The 13,075-nt window shown below is 49.1% G+C and overlaps 1 protein-coding gene across 8 annotated transcripts in view; it reads left to right on the top strand.

Annotated features, from left to right (window-relative positions):
- Positions 1-13,075, top strand: part of LOC149343146 (E3 SUMO-protein ligase PIAS2-like) — an 83,416-nt gene that overhangs the window by 38,426 nt on the left and 31,915 nt on the right. For 2 of the 8 annotated variants that reach the window (XR_016283098.1, XR_016283099.1), the window contains exons 1-6: positions 4,803-5,072; positions 5,720-5,797; positions 9,234-9,628; positions 11,195-11,279; positions 11,821-11,947; positions 12,806-12,955. Coding sequence is in view for 6 of the 8 variants with exons in the window: in XM_089545689.1 (XP_089401815.1) it covers positions 4,813-5,072; positions 5,720-5,797; positions 9,234-9,628; positions 11,195-11,279; positions 11,821-11,947; positions 12,806-12,955 (1,095 nt within the window). In the remaining 2 variants the exon portion in view is untranslated. Of the gene's footprint in view, positions 1-4,502; positions 4,564-4,801; positions 5,073-5,719; positions 5,798-9,233; positions 9,629-11,194; positions 11,280-11,820; positions 11,948-12,805; positions 12,956-13,075 lie in introns of those variants that run through there. The other 6 variants (XM_089545686.1, XM_089545685.1, XM_089545690.1 and 3 more) reach the window with 5 other exon arrangements.

Below are 13,075 nucleotides of genomic sequence, written 5' to 3'. Positions count from 1 at the left end.
CTGAAAGCTTTCTTACTGAGGAGCCCTAAGTAAGGTCGTCCTTGGTGCATCCTCTGAGTAAGGCAGCTTGTCTTCATGCGTCATTTCGTCGCTCCTGGCCCTAAGGAGCGCTTCACCTCACTACTGCAACAAGCGACTCCTCACACTCGCGCGGGCAGCGAGACGCGACGCAATGACGCGAGCAAGGCGTGAGCGCAGTTGAGCAGGCGGGAAAAAATGGCAGCGTGGACTGACCGCTACGTGGGCGAGTACACGCAATTTTTTAACCGTGCTTGTGAATATGCATTCGATGAAGTGAACTTTTAACCTCCAACAGCTAGGGCATTTCGCGACGCGGTGAATCCAGAGGAAGTGTACTCGGAGGAAGAATTTGCGTTTAGATTCCGCACCGCTGCGGCTCGGTCACACTTGGGCATTCGGCGGCGAGAGCGGGCGAAATCGGCTGCCGCCGAAATGTTGCCCCGTTCACACCTCCCGGTCACCACGTCGCCGCTCGTGGCGTAGAGAGATATGCTTAGAAAAAAGCATAAATCGACGCTGTTTGTGTACCATAAGCGTATCCCTTACAAAAATGCTTCTTGAGACAGTGTTGAAGTTCTCATGAGCAGACTCAACACGCCATGTTGAATTTTTGTTGTGACCAGGATGGGCTAGTGTTGGTGAATTGTTGAGGCCGAGTTGAAACTCATTGGAAAAGTGGCCACTGTGCTAGAGTTGAGCATTCTCAATGAAATTTCTGCTTTGCGTTCATGTTGAATTCATGTTGGAATTACGGGAGTGAATCAACACGCCATTCTGAATCTTGGCTGGGGTAAAAAAGCAAAAAAATCCTGGGAATATATTCGTATTGCGCCAGATGGACCGACTACCAATGCAATTTTCGGCGGTATATTCATATTTATTGCTGCAATTTCTCGTTAACGTGAAGCCGTCATCCCCTGTGACGCAGTGCTCCTCACATACGCACAAACACATATGTACGTCAATATATATACATACATATATACACCTTAGCCCTACACATCCATCAGATAAAGAGCATGGGACAGTACTGCACACGAGGCTATAGAAAGAACTGACAGAGTTCATCTTACGATCTTAAGTGCAACCTTGGCTTCGCCCTTATATAGTCCTACTCAAGGGTGTCCGGACCTGCGCAGGTTGTAGACTGCCGATCAGCAAAGTTATGTCAGTTACTACTATTATTATTTATTTATTTTATGTGTAGTACAAGTAATGAAGTTCATATGCAACGGTCTATTATTTGACGACCTTGATTCATTCATAAACAACTTAAATAAAGCATAAATAAGCGCCCTTTTTTATGAGAGCACATACGAATCATCCAAAGTAGGTATGCCTGAATGAGTATATTGAACATTTTTCTATGCAAGAAAATGACTTTGAGCGGTTTATGAGAGTTTTGACGGGTGTTGCGTGCGTTCTTAATATTTGTAATGTGATCAGGTTCTGTTTACACGATGCATGTCGAAATGATTTCATTTAGTTAGGCTTAGAAACGGCTGTCTTGAGATGATTCAACTTAAGTTCAACAGAAATTGCTCAATAGTAAATCTCTTGACTACGCTCAACAAAAATTCCGTGTAGCAGGTGTTGTGTAGGCTCAACATACATTGAGTTCATGTTGGTTTCCAGTTGATTCAACAGGAGCTCAACAAGGCGTCAACTCAAGCTCAAAAGTCATTTTTGTAAGGGATGCATGCTTACGTACGCTAAGCGCAGGTATTTTGCGGGACGTTACGGCATTTCTCAAATTCCCACTGTTAGTTCAGCGTTTGCAAACAGCGACGCAATCAACGTTACTATATAGAACCAACTCGTTCTAGTACTGTTGGACGCAATGGCATGACTATTATGGGACTATTTCCTTTACATCTAGTACGCGAGTTTTCCTCCCGATGATGATGATGTAGCCTTCCCTTTGTAACGGGCGGGCGCCTACCAAAGGTGCCCTGGCTGGATAAACACACACATAAAAACACCACTATCAAACGCGAAGCGGCAAACACACACGTAAATATCGACGAAACAGTACTGGTCTAATGTCGCACCAGCGCCCACCACTCTGTCAATCGGCGCTTCGCGCTGCATCGCTGCAACTGCCGCATGGTTTGCCGCATCCGTTGTGCAGCCCTCGTTCGAAGAACGGAAACCCATCGCCTGCGGAAGCGTTGCGCCCTCGTGCGGTGGCGTTGGCAGCTTCTCGCAGAGTAGGACGATGTGCCCCGTTGTTTCGTCGTGCTTTCTGCAGGCTCTGAACTGGGTGCATTCTACTGTAGTGTCGAAGCGCTTGCGATACACAACTCAGCCAGCAAACTCCCAGCTCAGCCTAGTGGCGCCATCTGGTCGTGAGGACGGAAACCATTTGTCAACAAATCGACGGACCTCTTATGCCTAAAAGTGGCAGAATCGTCGATCTAAGGAACTAAAATTAGGCAGATTTATCACTCATACTTTCCTTAGAGGCAAGATGAGACGAAAGCGAAAGGCCGATGCCCCATTTATGGCCAGCGAACGGACTGCAAAACGCAGTAACAACGACGAATTCAGACCGAACTGAGGGGTCCGGCCAACGTTAATGGAACTAAACTAAGTTGCCAAACTCTCCGCCTTCTCCATGCGGCTGAAGCGGCCCGCAAATTTTAGCGCGAGGGGGCGCTGCCGTCGAAACAGGCTCCCGCTGGCCGCCGCAGGCCCGGCCGCCCAGCGTCGTAGCATGCAGCCTTCGGGAATGTTGAGCAACTGGCGTCCCAAATATCGCACTTACCGATGTTTAACGTAAAGACACCAGTATGTTCTGAACCCTGTGCGGCGAGTATGCCACATATCTTTGCTGCAGCAACTGGAGTGATAGATCATCGCTGTCTAGCCAATGCCACCGTTGGCCGAAATTGCGGGCGGTCATGATTTTTGAAAGGAGCGTGGTTATTAGACTTTCTTCACCAAAGTAGCATATTAGACATCTACATTAAAGGTGGAGATCAGATCATCGCAAGGCTCATCGTAAGTTCACTTACCAGCTTATCTAAACGCGAATCCTGCTACTGTGCGCGCATGTCGTAGAGTGCTTTCGCGACGCGATTGCTGCTGTGATCGTTGTCTCTGTGCTACGTGCGCTTGCATGCAGAGTTTCAGGTGCTGTATCTGCCATGCCGACGTGCTGTGCGCCGGGCTGCACGAGCGGCTACAGAAAAAACAAGACTGCGAGGAATTTTTTCGCGGCTCTTCGTGACGCGGATCTCCGTGCGGCATGGGATCGAGCCATTGCCCGTGTTGACAGAAAACTCTCCGACAAATCACGTGTGTGCGACCTTCATTTTCACGAAGAAGACATACTGAAGACGTACACTCATGTTATTAATGGGGAAGCAGCAAAAATCGAGAGGAGTAAGTGGAGCCTCGTCGAGGGGTGCGTGCGCAAAATGTGTTGGGAACAAAATGTAAAAGTATCTCTGTATTTGTGTCCACCTGTAGTGCACTGCGTGAAGGATCGAAAAATATTGTTGGAACGGTAGCGCACGCTAGGAACAATACACGGAGAGCGGTAAATTCAAAATACTGAAATTTCTTTTCTGGAGTTGGCGTCAGGCATCCTCGCTGTTGCAGGGAAAGAGAAACTGACGACTTAGGAAACCGAGGAAGTTCACTGCCTTCGCAGCTCGGGTTGTGAGCAGCGCGCAGAGTCATTCACGAAGTGAACGCTGTGCGTAAAATCTTCTTATTTCGGAAAACTGTACCACAGAAATCGAAGGTACTTGTGGTCTGCTTTCGAGTGCCATAAATGCGGGGCTTTGCGCTCTAAAGCTATTGTTAATTTATGTTTAAAACACACTGTACCAATGTCTGCCAGACATTCGCGTTTAGATAAGCTGGTAAGTGAACTTACGATGAGCCTTGCGATGATCTGATCTCCACCTTTAAAGAATTGTCTAATATGCTACTTTGGTGAAGAAACTCTTATAACCACGCTCCTTTCAAAATGGAAATGAAGATCGCACACACGTGATTTGTCGGAGAGTTTTCTGTCAACACGGAATGGCTCGATCCCATGCCGCACGGAGATCCGTGCGTCACGAGGAGCCGCAAAAAAATGCCTCGCAGTCTTGTTGTTTCTGTAACCGCTCGTGCTGCCCGGCGCACAGCACGTCGGCATGGCAGATACAGCACCTGAAACTCTGCATGCAAGCTCACGAAACACAAAGACAACGATCACAGCAGCAATCGCGTCGCGAAAGCACATGCGCGCAGTACAGCAACTGATCGGACCGGCTGAAGCCTGGTACGACTGCAGCGCCACTCAAAGCAGCCAGTGGTGGCGGCGCCGCGAAACCGCTCTCGGTTTGGCAACTGGTTCCATGAACGTTGGGTCCGGCTTCGGTGGGCGCCGCCATGTTTATCGCCGCGAGAGTGCAACTTCCTACTCGGCGTCCTATTGGCCGATGTGAATCGGCGGAATTTTTCCGGCGCCGGCAGAAATCTGACCTGTACCAATCGGCGCAGCGTGTGTTCCGTGCTTGAGGAGAGATGAGGAGGGCTTTCAGAGTAAGCTGGCTTCTTCCATTGAACTTTCGCGTAAAGGCCTCACGTAAAGTTAGGAAGGCTTCGAAAGAAAGAAAGCTTTCAGAGTTTGCGCCTCAGTTTCGTGGGCCGCGCGTGGCCGTGTTTGCCGTTAGTACCGTTAGCTCGATGTTTGAGGTCTCATGCTTATCTAAGCTGATTGAAGCGCCTCCGTTGTCCGTAGGGTTCCATGCTAATGATTGAACTGACGTTTCTTTTTATGTAGGCTCGTGTATGCACGCTTGTAACATTCCTTTTTTTTGTTTTTTTTTTTCCACTGGCATAAGCCTTTATCGTGTTTTCCGGCGATGCTCGTGTTTTCTTCGTTGTGCGACGCGCGCGCCGTGCACGAAAAAACACAAGATGCTCACAGCGCGTAGCATTCAAAGGTCGCATCGCGCAATTGCCGGTCGAGGGTTTCGCGCGCGCGCCAAGCGACGGAGACCCACGCCGACACCTGCGCACGCCGAACCACGGGGAGTTCTGCTAACAAGGTTTGACGACGATTACGGAGTACCGTGCTTTGTCCGCTTTGCGTGCCGCTTCCGCGATGCGTCTTGCCCGCGGCCGAACATCTCTAGTTGGTCGACCTGCCCTTTATTGCTCCGGCGCCGTAACCGCGTCTCAAAACTTCGAACTCTCGCGCGTCGGATACGACATGGCTGACAAAGCCCTGTTGCTCCTCTCGCTACAGTCGCGCTGCTTTGAGGCAGCTAAGACGACGCTGCGTTAGTGCGTGGTCATTTTGGTACTGTTTTCCCGTTTCGTTGGCAGCGATTACCGGCGATCCCCAGACCGGCCGGCGTTTCGCGTGGAAAAAAAAAAAAAAAACTTGCGGCCTCCCTCGATGTGTTGTCTTAATTCGTCCCAGGTGTCCCGGGTTGGCCGAATAACTTATGTGGCGGCTGTTGCGTTTCTTCCCGTCGAGCGCTTTCGAAGAAAAAGAAAAGTACCCGGGCTTCGAGCATTGCGGTCGCCGTTAGTCGCTGCCTCCGTCGCAGAGCGTTTTTTTTTTTTTTTTGACGTCCGTGATCGGTGCATATAACGTCCGTGCATAACGCTTCCCACTGGCCCAACGCCTTATCGCTGGTGATACGTGGGCGTGAGACTTAAGGCGGGAATTTCGATTTTGCACCTACAGAGCACAATTTGCAAAGCCAGCGAAGCGGAGACCTTCTTCGCCCGTGCCACCACCGCCGTCGGATGGGCCGGTACATAAGTAAGTGCAGAGCGCGGCGCGGAGTGCGCGTTCGTTGGATTCGCCGACCGCTGCCGGGCGCTTTGCGCCTTGTGGCGCGTTTTGCAGTCCAGCTGCGCGAAAGCGTTTCCTTCTCGGACCGTTTGCGACAGCACCCGCCTGCATGGTTTCGCGGGACGCATGATTGCTGTCTCGGCGTGCGCGGAGTTGGAACCCAGGTGGGAATTTCGCGAGTGGGACCACTTAAAGTGGGTTATTGGACAGGGACCACTTGGTAAAGTGGGACCACTTGACAAACGGGACCATTAAAAAAAATTTGAAATTTTAATTAGAACCATGAAATTCGATATTTCAGCTGGTTCCAACTGGGTTTTGAAATTGGTTCCAGTTGTGCCTTTGCATATTATTAAGATGCAAAAGTCTTTTGCACCTTAATAATTTGCACCTTAATAATGATAATATACACTCTTTTGCTTCCATATACAGGGTGTTTCACCTAAGACTTTCTGCAATTTTAAAAAATAAGCTATTTGAATTAGATGCGCTCTTCTTCTAGCATAGGATTGTCAGTGGTGTGGTACATCATAACGCAGCTAAGACGTGCTAACTAGCAGGCTTGTTAACCAATATTTAATAGTTAACTTTTAAACTATTACCGTTGGGCTAATTAATTATTGAGAGGCATGTAGCCCACCGTAAGTAATGGCCATATCCGTTTTTAGAATTTCGAGAAAGCGATTATCCTCGGCGCTGTGGCCCAACAAATTTCTCCTACATCGCGCCAAAATACATGCGGTTTGAGAAGCTTCCAGGCAAAGCAACCTCTCCAGTGAACTTAACTCGTCGAAATAGCCAAAATTTGTTGGGCCACAGCGCGGAGGATAATCGCGTTCTCAAAATTCTAAAAATGAATATGGACATTACTTACGGTGGGCTACATGCCTCTCAATAATTAAGGAGCCCAACGGTAATAGTTTAAAAGTTAACTATTAAATATTGGTTAACAAGCCTGCTAGTTAGCACGTCTTAGCTGCATTATGATGTACTACACCACTGACAATGCTATGCCAGAAAAAGCGCGCATCTAATTCAAATAGCTTATTTTTAAAAATTGCAGAAAGTCTTAGGTGCAACACCCTGTATACATAGCTTGCACATGACGTCGCTTCTGCCTCCATCAAGCGCTTGCAGCCATGCTGCCGAACCATTCGGCCGTCTCCGCCCGTCAGCCCTGTGATGCCTGACCACTCCTCGGACGCTTTGGATTATTTTCGTATCTTTCGGGCATGATGCGTACTCCACAGAGGAATGAACCATTCAGTGCAGGCTACTGCTCCAAACTTATTTGATCGGCGCGCATACGCTATGCACACAAAGTGGAAATTTGCAACGATATAGGTCCGTACACGCTGCAACCGGGATCGTTGATGTGCGTTGATGTGTTCCCTGAAGTGACCCAGGCGGATATCTTGTACTTTTTCCAGCTTTGTGAAATTAGAAGAAATGAAAGTCTTTGAATCAATGGATGCGCACAACGATTTCTACAGTAGGTGGGTGAGAAGCCTGTCTGCGATGCGCCTACGAGACGAAAAGCTCGGCCTCTGCACGCCACTTTTTTTTTCCGCCGTCATTGCTCGCTGCGGTCGTGGCGATCCGAACCGGCTTGCTTAGTGCTGTAGCTAGGATGCAGTGATGCTGGACCCAGTCTGGGTTTGTGTTGTCAGACAAATCAGATGGGGTCAATCAAAACAGCAACATTTACCCCAGGGTGTAACCATTGCTTCCCACATTTTAGCAAACATTTAGTTGACGACACAAGCCTCTTACCTGTCACAAAGTGCGCTCCGCACACAAGTAAATTTGAGTTATCAGGGTCCAAATTCTTGCGGTTAATGCCAGCCTACCACAGCTCGCGCAGATTCGTACTCAGTCATGGAGCGCTTGCACTTGCATGCTTACGATTATCTGACGAATGCAGATGAAGTTCGCATTAACGCATTAATCAGCTTCTTGTTTCCCCTGGAGCTGTCGCTACGGTTGCAGCAGCCAAGAGAGAGAGAGGGAAAGGCAGGGACCCGTGCACCAAGCAGCCAAGGGTGGCACACAAAACCATACTGAATCTACGGATGGACGAGAACCAACACTATGCGAGCTAACAGAGGCAGCGGTAAGCTAGAGGCGGTCTGGCAGTGGTTCGGCAGCATGGCCGACTCAACCGACGGCCACCGGATGTGACGTCGGTGCAAGCTATGTATAAACCCCTCTGGTGAGACTCCCATACTGGTGCCAGTGGTGCTTGCATATCGAGCGCAGTTATTTCATATATTTTCGTCCATAGTGGTTGAGCAAATGATAGGTTAAGCTGCTGACAGCTCTATTTTAAGAATCTATTATAATTCTGCCTTGTTTGTTTAATATGTAAATGTTCTCACGGATCATGGTTCCACTTGATGCATAGCTGAGACCACTTGCAGTCTAGTGGTCCCACTTTGAGAACCACTTGCTTTCGAATGGCACCACTTGAAAGCAAGTGGGACCATTTGTAAAAACCACTTGCCACTAAAGCAAGCGGACCATTTGCAAAACCATGTGCTCTGAAGTGGCACCACTTAAAAACAAGTGGGACCATTTGCAATCCCACTTCATATTTTCACCTGGGAACCCCCGTTCGTATGAACGGGCCTGTAAACTGTGTGAAACGGAATAGCACTGCACGTAGTTACAAAAAAAAAAACACAAGTAATTCACTCGTGATTCGGGCGCCCGCTGCAAAACGTGATGAGTCGTGGCTCCAGTCAGCCGAACAGTTGCTGATGATTTTGGACCGCTTTGAGGAGAGCCTTGCATATAAGTGTACTCTGGAACTTGCCTTCCTGGGCTGTCTCGATGCACGTTCGCCTTGAGCCAGCTTAGGGTGGTGGCATCTACTCTTTGGCCGGCAGAAGGATGTGAGGAAGCCCACTCTTGGGCTATGTGCTGACCCCGTGCGCGGAGGGTCAGCACATACCCTCCACGCAAGTTGTGGAATCCAAGCTGTGGATTCCACAACTTGAATCCACATATTCAAATTGTGGAAGCACCCACAACTTCAATCTGCATATATATTTCTTTGCTAAAGATAAACGTCAAGCAAGCTGCAAAGTGTAGTAGGTATTGCATGCTAGGTACCCTGCACAGTGTGCCCACTTCTGATTACTAGTACCAGTGGTTCTTGGAACTAAAGTTTGTGAACGGAATAAGAGGTCAGTTTGTGGAAATGCATCCTCTTCTTTGAACATTGGGCAGTCCAAATGTCTGGGCAACCTGGTTAAACCATATCAACTGTAATGCGTTCTTATTTTCCTGTAACTGATGTCTCAACTCTGGTGCCTTGTCTACTCTTCTTGGTGAGGCACGACATTGGCACGTGATGTGTATGTGTACTGCCACCCTGATCGCTCCTGTCCTCTCCATGCAGGCGTCGGTTCCCCAGCACTGCTGTGGGGGCCAGTTCGCACTCATCCGTGGATGCATCCGATCCAAGGCTGTGTGTTCCTCCAACCGGCAGTTCTCTGAAGGGTCCCAGTTCCTACCTCCCCTCCAGTGCGGCTACCCGTGCCAGCAGCCTGATGACTGGCCACCACGGTGGAGGGGGTGGGGCAGGACCACCGCCTCTGCACGGGGGGGACTACTCGTCCAAGATGCACCACGTGGCCCCGCCCCCTCCGCCACCTCCTCTCATGGGCCCTGCTGGCGCTACCGCTGCTGCAAGCAGCCACAGCACCCATTCGTACCCAGTTCACCCGGACGTGCGCTTCAAGCGCTTGCCGTTCTATGACATTTTGGCTGAACTCCATCGGCCAGCCAGTCTGAGTAAGCACAATGAAACTTGGATTGGGACAAAGTGACCACGCATTTTGTGGGTGGCAGGTCTCACTCGCTGTTAGAATAACGAACAACTGAAGCATTGCTTTGTATGAGCCGGCCAATTCGTCCTCATGTTAGACAGTGCTACTGATAACATATTTAGAGAGGATGGCTATCCGTTCTAGAATGTTTCGGTGCTGGTCCTGTGCAACATTTTGCGTGCAGTTGAGCCCACTTAAAGTGCCACAGTTATGACGAACGCTCTCTTATTACGAACATGGGTGGACCTGCTGTCAAAATGTGCGTTTGGGCTATGGTACTGGGTTTTAGATACACTGAACCACTGTGGTTGCACACTTGGTTATAGCGAATGAAAAGGCGCCATAAACTCGCCCCCACAGTCGAAAAACGCACACCAATGCCGAGACCAAAGAACGTCTCCCAGTTCCCATGTCAACCTCCCAAAGTGTCGACCCCCACCCGAAAGTAATAGGTGGCTTTCGACATCGGTTAACCGCTGGCAAGTGCGCTTCATCAGGCTACGACGTCAATCTGTGCGTGTGTGTGTGGCGGCTGGGAAAAACGTTAATGTTGATGAAGCAGAAGCGCGGTAAGCCCGAGACAGGGACAGCATTGAAAGCAGAACTACTCCGCATAATTTGCTATCAGCCAGTCACAGTGATGTGATAAGTTTATATACCAGTCACGAAGCATGTGTTGCTGGCCCACCCAGTCATGTCTCGATTCTGCGCGCTGCGTGCAGTCAGCAGAGGTTCTGCTCTCACATGCATTGTGGTAGCTTCATCGCTGCATTTTGTTTTGTTGAGAGCCGCTGCGGTGGCTCATTGGTTGTGGTGCTTGGCTGCTGACACGAAAGACACTGGTTTGATCCCTGCGATGGTGGTTGAATTTCTATGGAGGCGAAATTCTAGAGGCCTGTACTGTGGGATGTCAGTGCATGTTAAAGAACCCCAGGTGGTTGAAATTTCCAGAACCCTTCGCTGCGGCGTCCCTCATAGCCTCGGTCGCTTTGGGACGATAAACCCCCATAAGTCCAACCCATTTTTTTGCCGAGGATCGCAGACGAAGATTGCTGACCTGCCATCAGTTGCAGTGAACGTCTCAATCTGTATTGGTATTATCGTGTCCCTAGAGCAGCTCGTCCGCAGCAAGTCTCCCGGTCAGGAGCTCATGACCGCGCTAGAAGCCTTAGAAAGTGCCTTGATAAGGTCTGCTTTGAAGGAACAGATGTCCTGTTTAACTTTCAGTAAACCCGCTTTTCCGCTTCCACTTTCAATAGACGCCACTTTTGTCTGAATATTTTTTGGCTGTAATAGGGCAAGTCCACTCACTGCGAACTTTGGATACAGTGAACGCAATCCGAGTGACCGTCGGATTCGTTTTGTGGGCTTGACTGTGCACGTGTCAGCAGCATAGGCAGTGAGGCATTTCATGTACCTCTACTCTTATGAACTATGCAGGCGGCAATTTTTTTTTTTTTTTCGGCAACTGGCGCAGTATATCACATGCTGCATAGTTTTGCATCAGACATTGCTCTAATTCATTTTGCAGTGCCCAGCAACAGCTCAAGGTTTCAGGAGAACAGCTTCGTGTTTCACTTCACTCCGCAACAAGTGAACGACATTGTCAGTTCAAGGTAAATTTTCATGCTTCATTAAAAGAATGGCGTTGTGCAGCAAGTGTTCCTGTTAACAAAGGAAGGTCTTGCATTTTTCTTCAATGCACTGCTGCCTATTGTAGTGCCCATGCAAATGCATAGCTGGTGTAGAGTGTACTATAGCAGTGCCTTATTGGGAAAACATGTTTTTAACATGCCAAGTGTGCAGCCTATAATTAAGGAGCACTGTTTGCAGTTGAGTGTGGGCTTTTTAATTCAGCTTTCGATTCCAGGTTGTGCGCCTTCACCACAGAATGAGTGTTCAATTCATAACTTTTGCTGTTAGTGGTGCTTGCTTTATGGAATGCCTCGCATAGTGCCCACTTCATTTGGTATCGCTGCCTGTAGCGTGGTGTTTTGACTGGCCGGTTGGAAATGGGGCTAGGAAAGGGTGCAGGTTGGGTTGTAATCGCACATGTTTACCAGTGATGTCCACGGCTGGCAAAGCTCGTCCTAACGAGAGTGTCGGGGAGGGAGAAGGTAGTGCTCTCTGGCAGTTTTTTGTCTTCCACCATTCCAGGGACTACAGCATGGGAACAAAAACCGAATTCACAGTGCAAGTGCTGGTTCGATTTTGTCTACTGGAAACGAGCTGTGAGCAGGATGACAACTACCCTCCGAGCATGTGTGTGAAAGTGAACTCCAAGGCAAGTACTCTATAAAGGCCTGTGGCTTCTTTCCTCCCTTGTTCAAGTACATGTGAATGTTTGGAGCAGTGAGCTCTGGTGGCAGTCAACATTACCAGTTGCATTGCAGATGCTGTAGTTACTCCCGTAAATTGTGCCCGCGCATAATTTATGCACCCCCCCAAATTTTTGAAAAGCTCGCATTTTTGAAATGCATGTTTTTGCGCTCTCTGCTGCACCAGATCACCCACATGTACGTGGGTTTGTGCAAGTCGGGAAGATTGGTGTGGCCGAGCAGGGGGGGTGGGGGGGGGTGAATTGTGCACCATTTACCCAGCTCGCTTTCCCAGACAAACAGTTGCGCACGTGCCCGAATCCGAAACTACTGAACCGTTTGCTCTTTGGTTTGTGGCTAGTCAGCCCGGCCGCACGCGAGGGTGTCGTTGTATCGCCGTTATCTCTTTTGCCTCCCACTCTGGCTTCGCGATTGTATCATTGCGCGTTTATTGTTTTGAGCTGCGCATGCGTCATCATGCCATCCTGCAGGGAATTACACGAAATGGGCCAGGGCGGGAGTGGGTGTGAGTCTTGCATTTGGAGTCAACTTTTTTTTTTTTTCTTTTTTGCTCAGTAAGTGGTGTGAAATGGGAGGCCTACATATAGGCGGCAATATACAGTATATATTGCATGTTCTGGCCTTTGTAGTGTTCTTTAGGACATTTTCAGAAAATTTTCATGTAATTTGTGCACCCCATTTTTGAAGCCTTAATTAAAAGAAAAAAAGTGTACAACTTGCGCGAGTTAAATACGGTATAATGCGAAGTGCTGCTTTAGCTGTGTGCTTAACGTCACTGGACTTTTTCTTTTTTTCTACTCAAGGTCTGTCCATTGCCAACGCCAATCCCCACCAACAAGCCTGGCATGGAGCCCAAGCGACCAAGCCGACCGATCAATATTGTCACCATGTGCCGTCTTTCCCCTACAGTTTCCAACCACATCTCTGTCACCTGGCTGTCCGAGTATGGCCGGGTATGTTGCTGTTAGGATACAAAGCCTGTCACCGACTGTTATATTCCTCCTGTTGTTTGTGACGACTGCAGCTTGGTCGATTATTGGGATGGGCGGGCAAAGTGCTGGGTAGTGCTGGCA

The sequence above is a fragment of the Amblyomma mixtum genome, chromosome 5, assembly GCF_055824585.1.
Source record: "Amblyomma mixtum isolate Tamu chromosome 5, ASM5582458v1, whole genome shotgun sequence".
Classification (NCBI taxonomy): domain Eukaryota; kingdom Metazoa; phylum Arthropoda; class Arachnida; order Ixodida; family Ixodidae; genus Amblyomma; species Amblyomma mixtum.
Note: the sequence above shows the minus strand (reverse complement) of the source record. Positions and strands in the feature narration are given on the sequence as shown.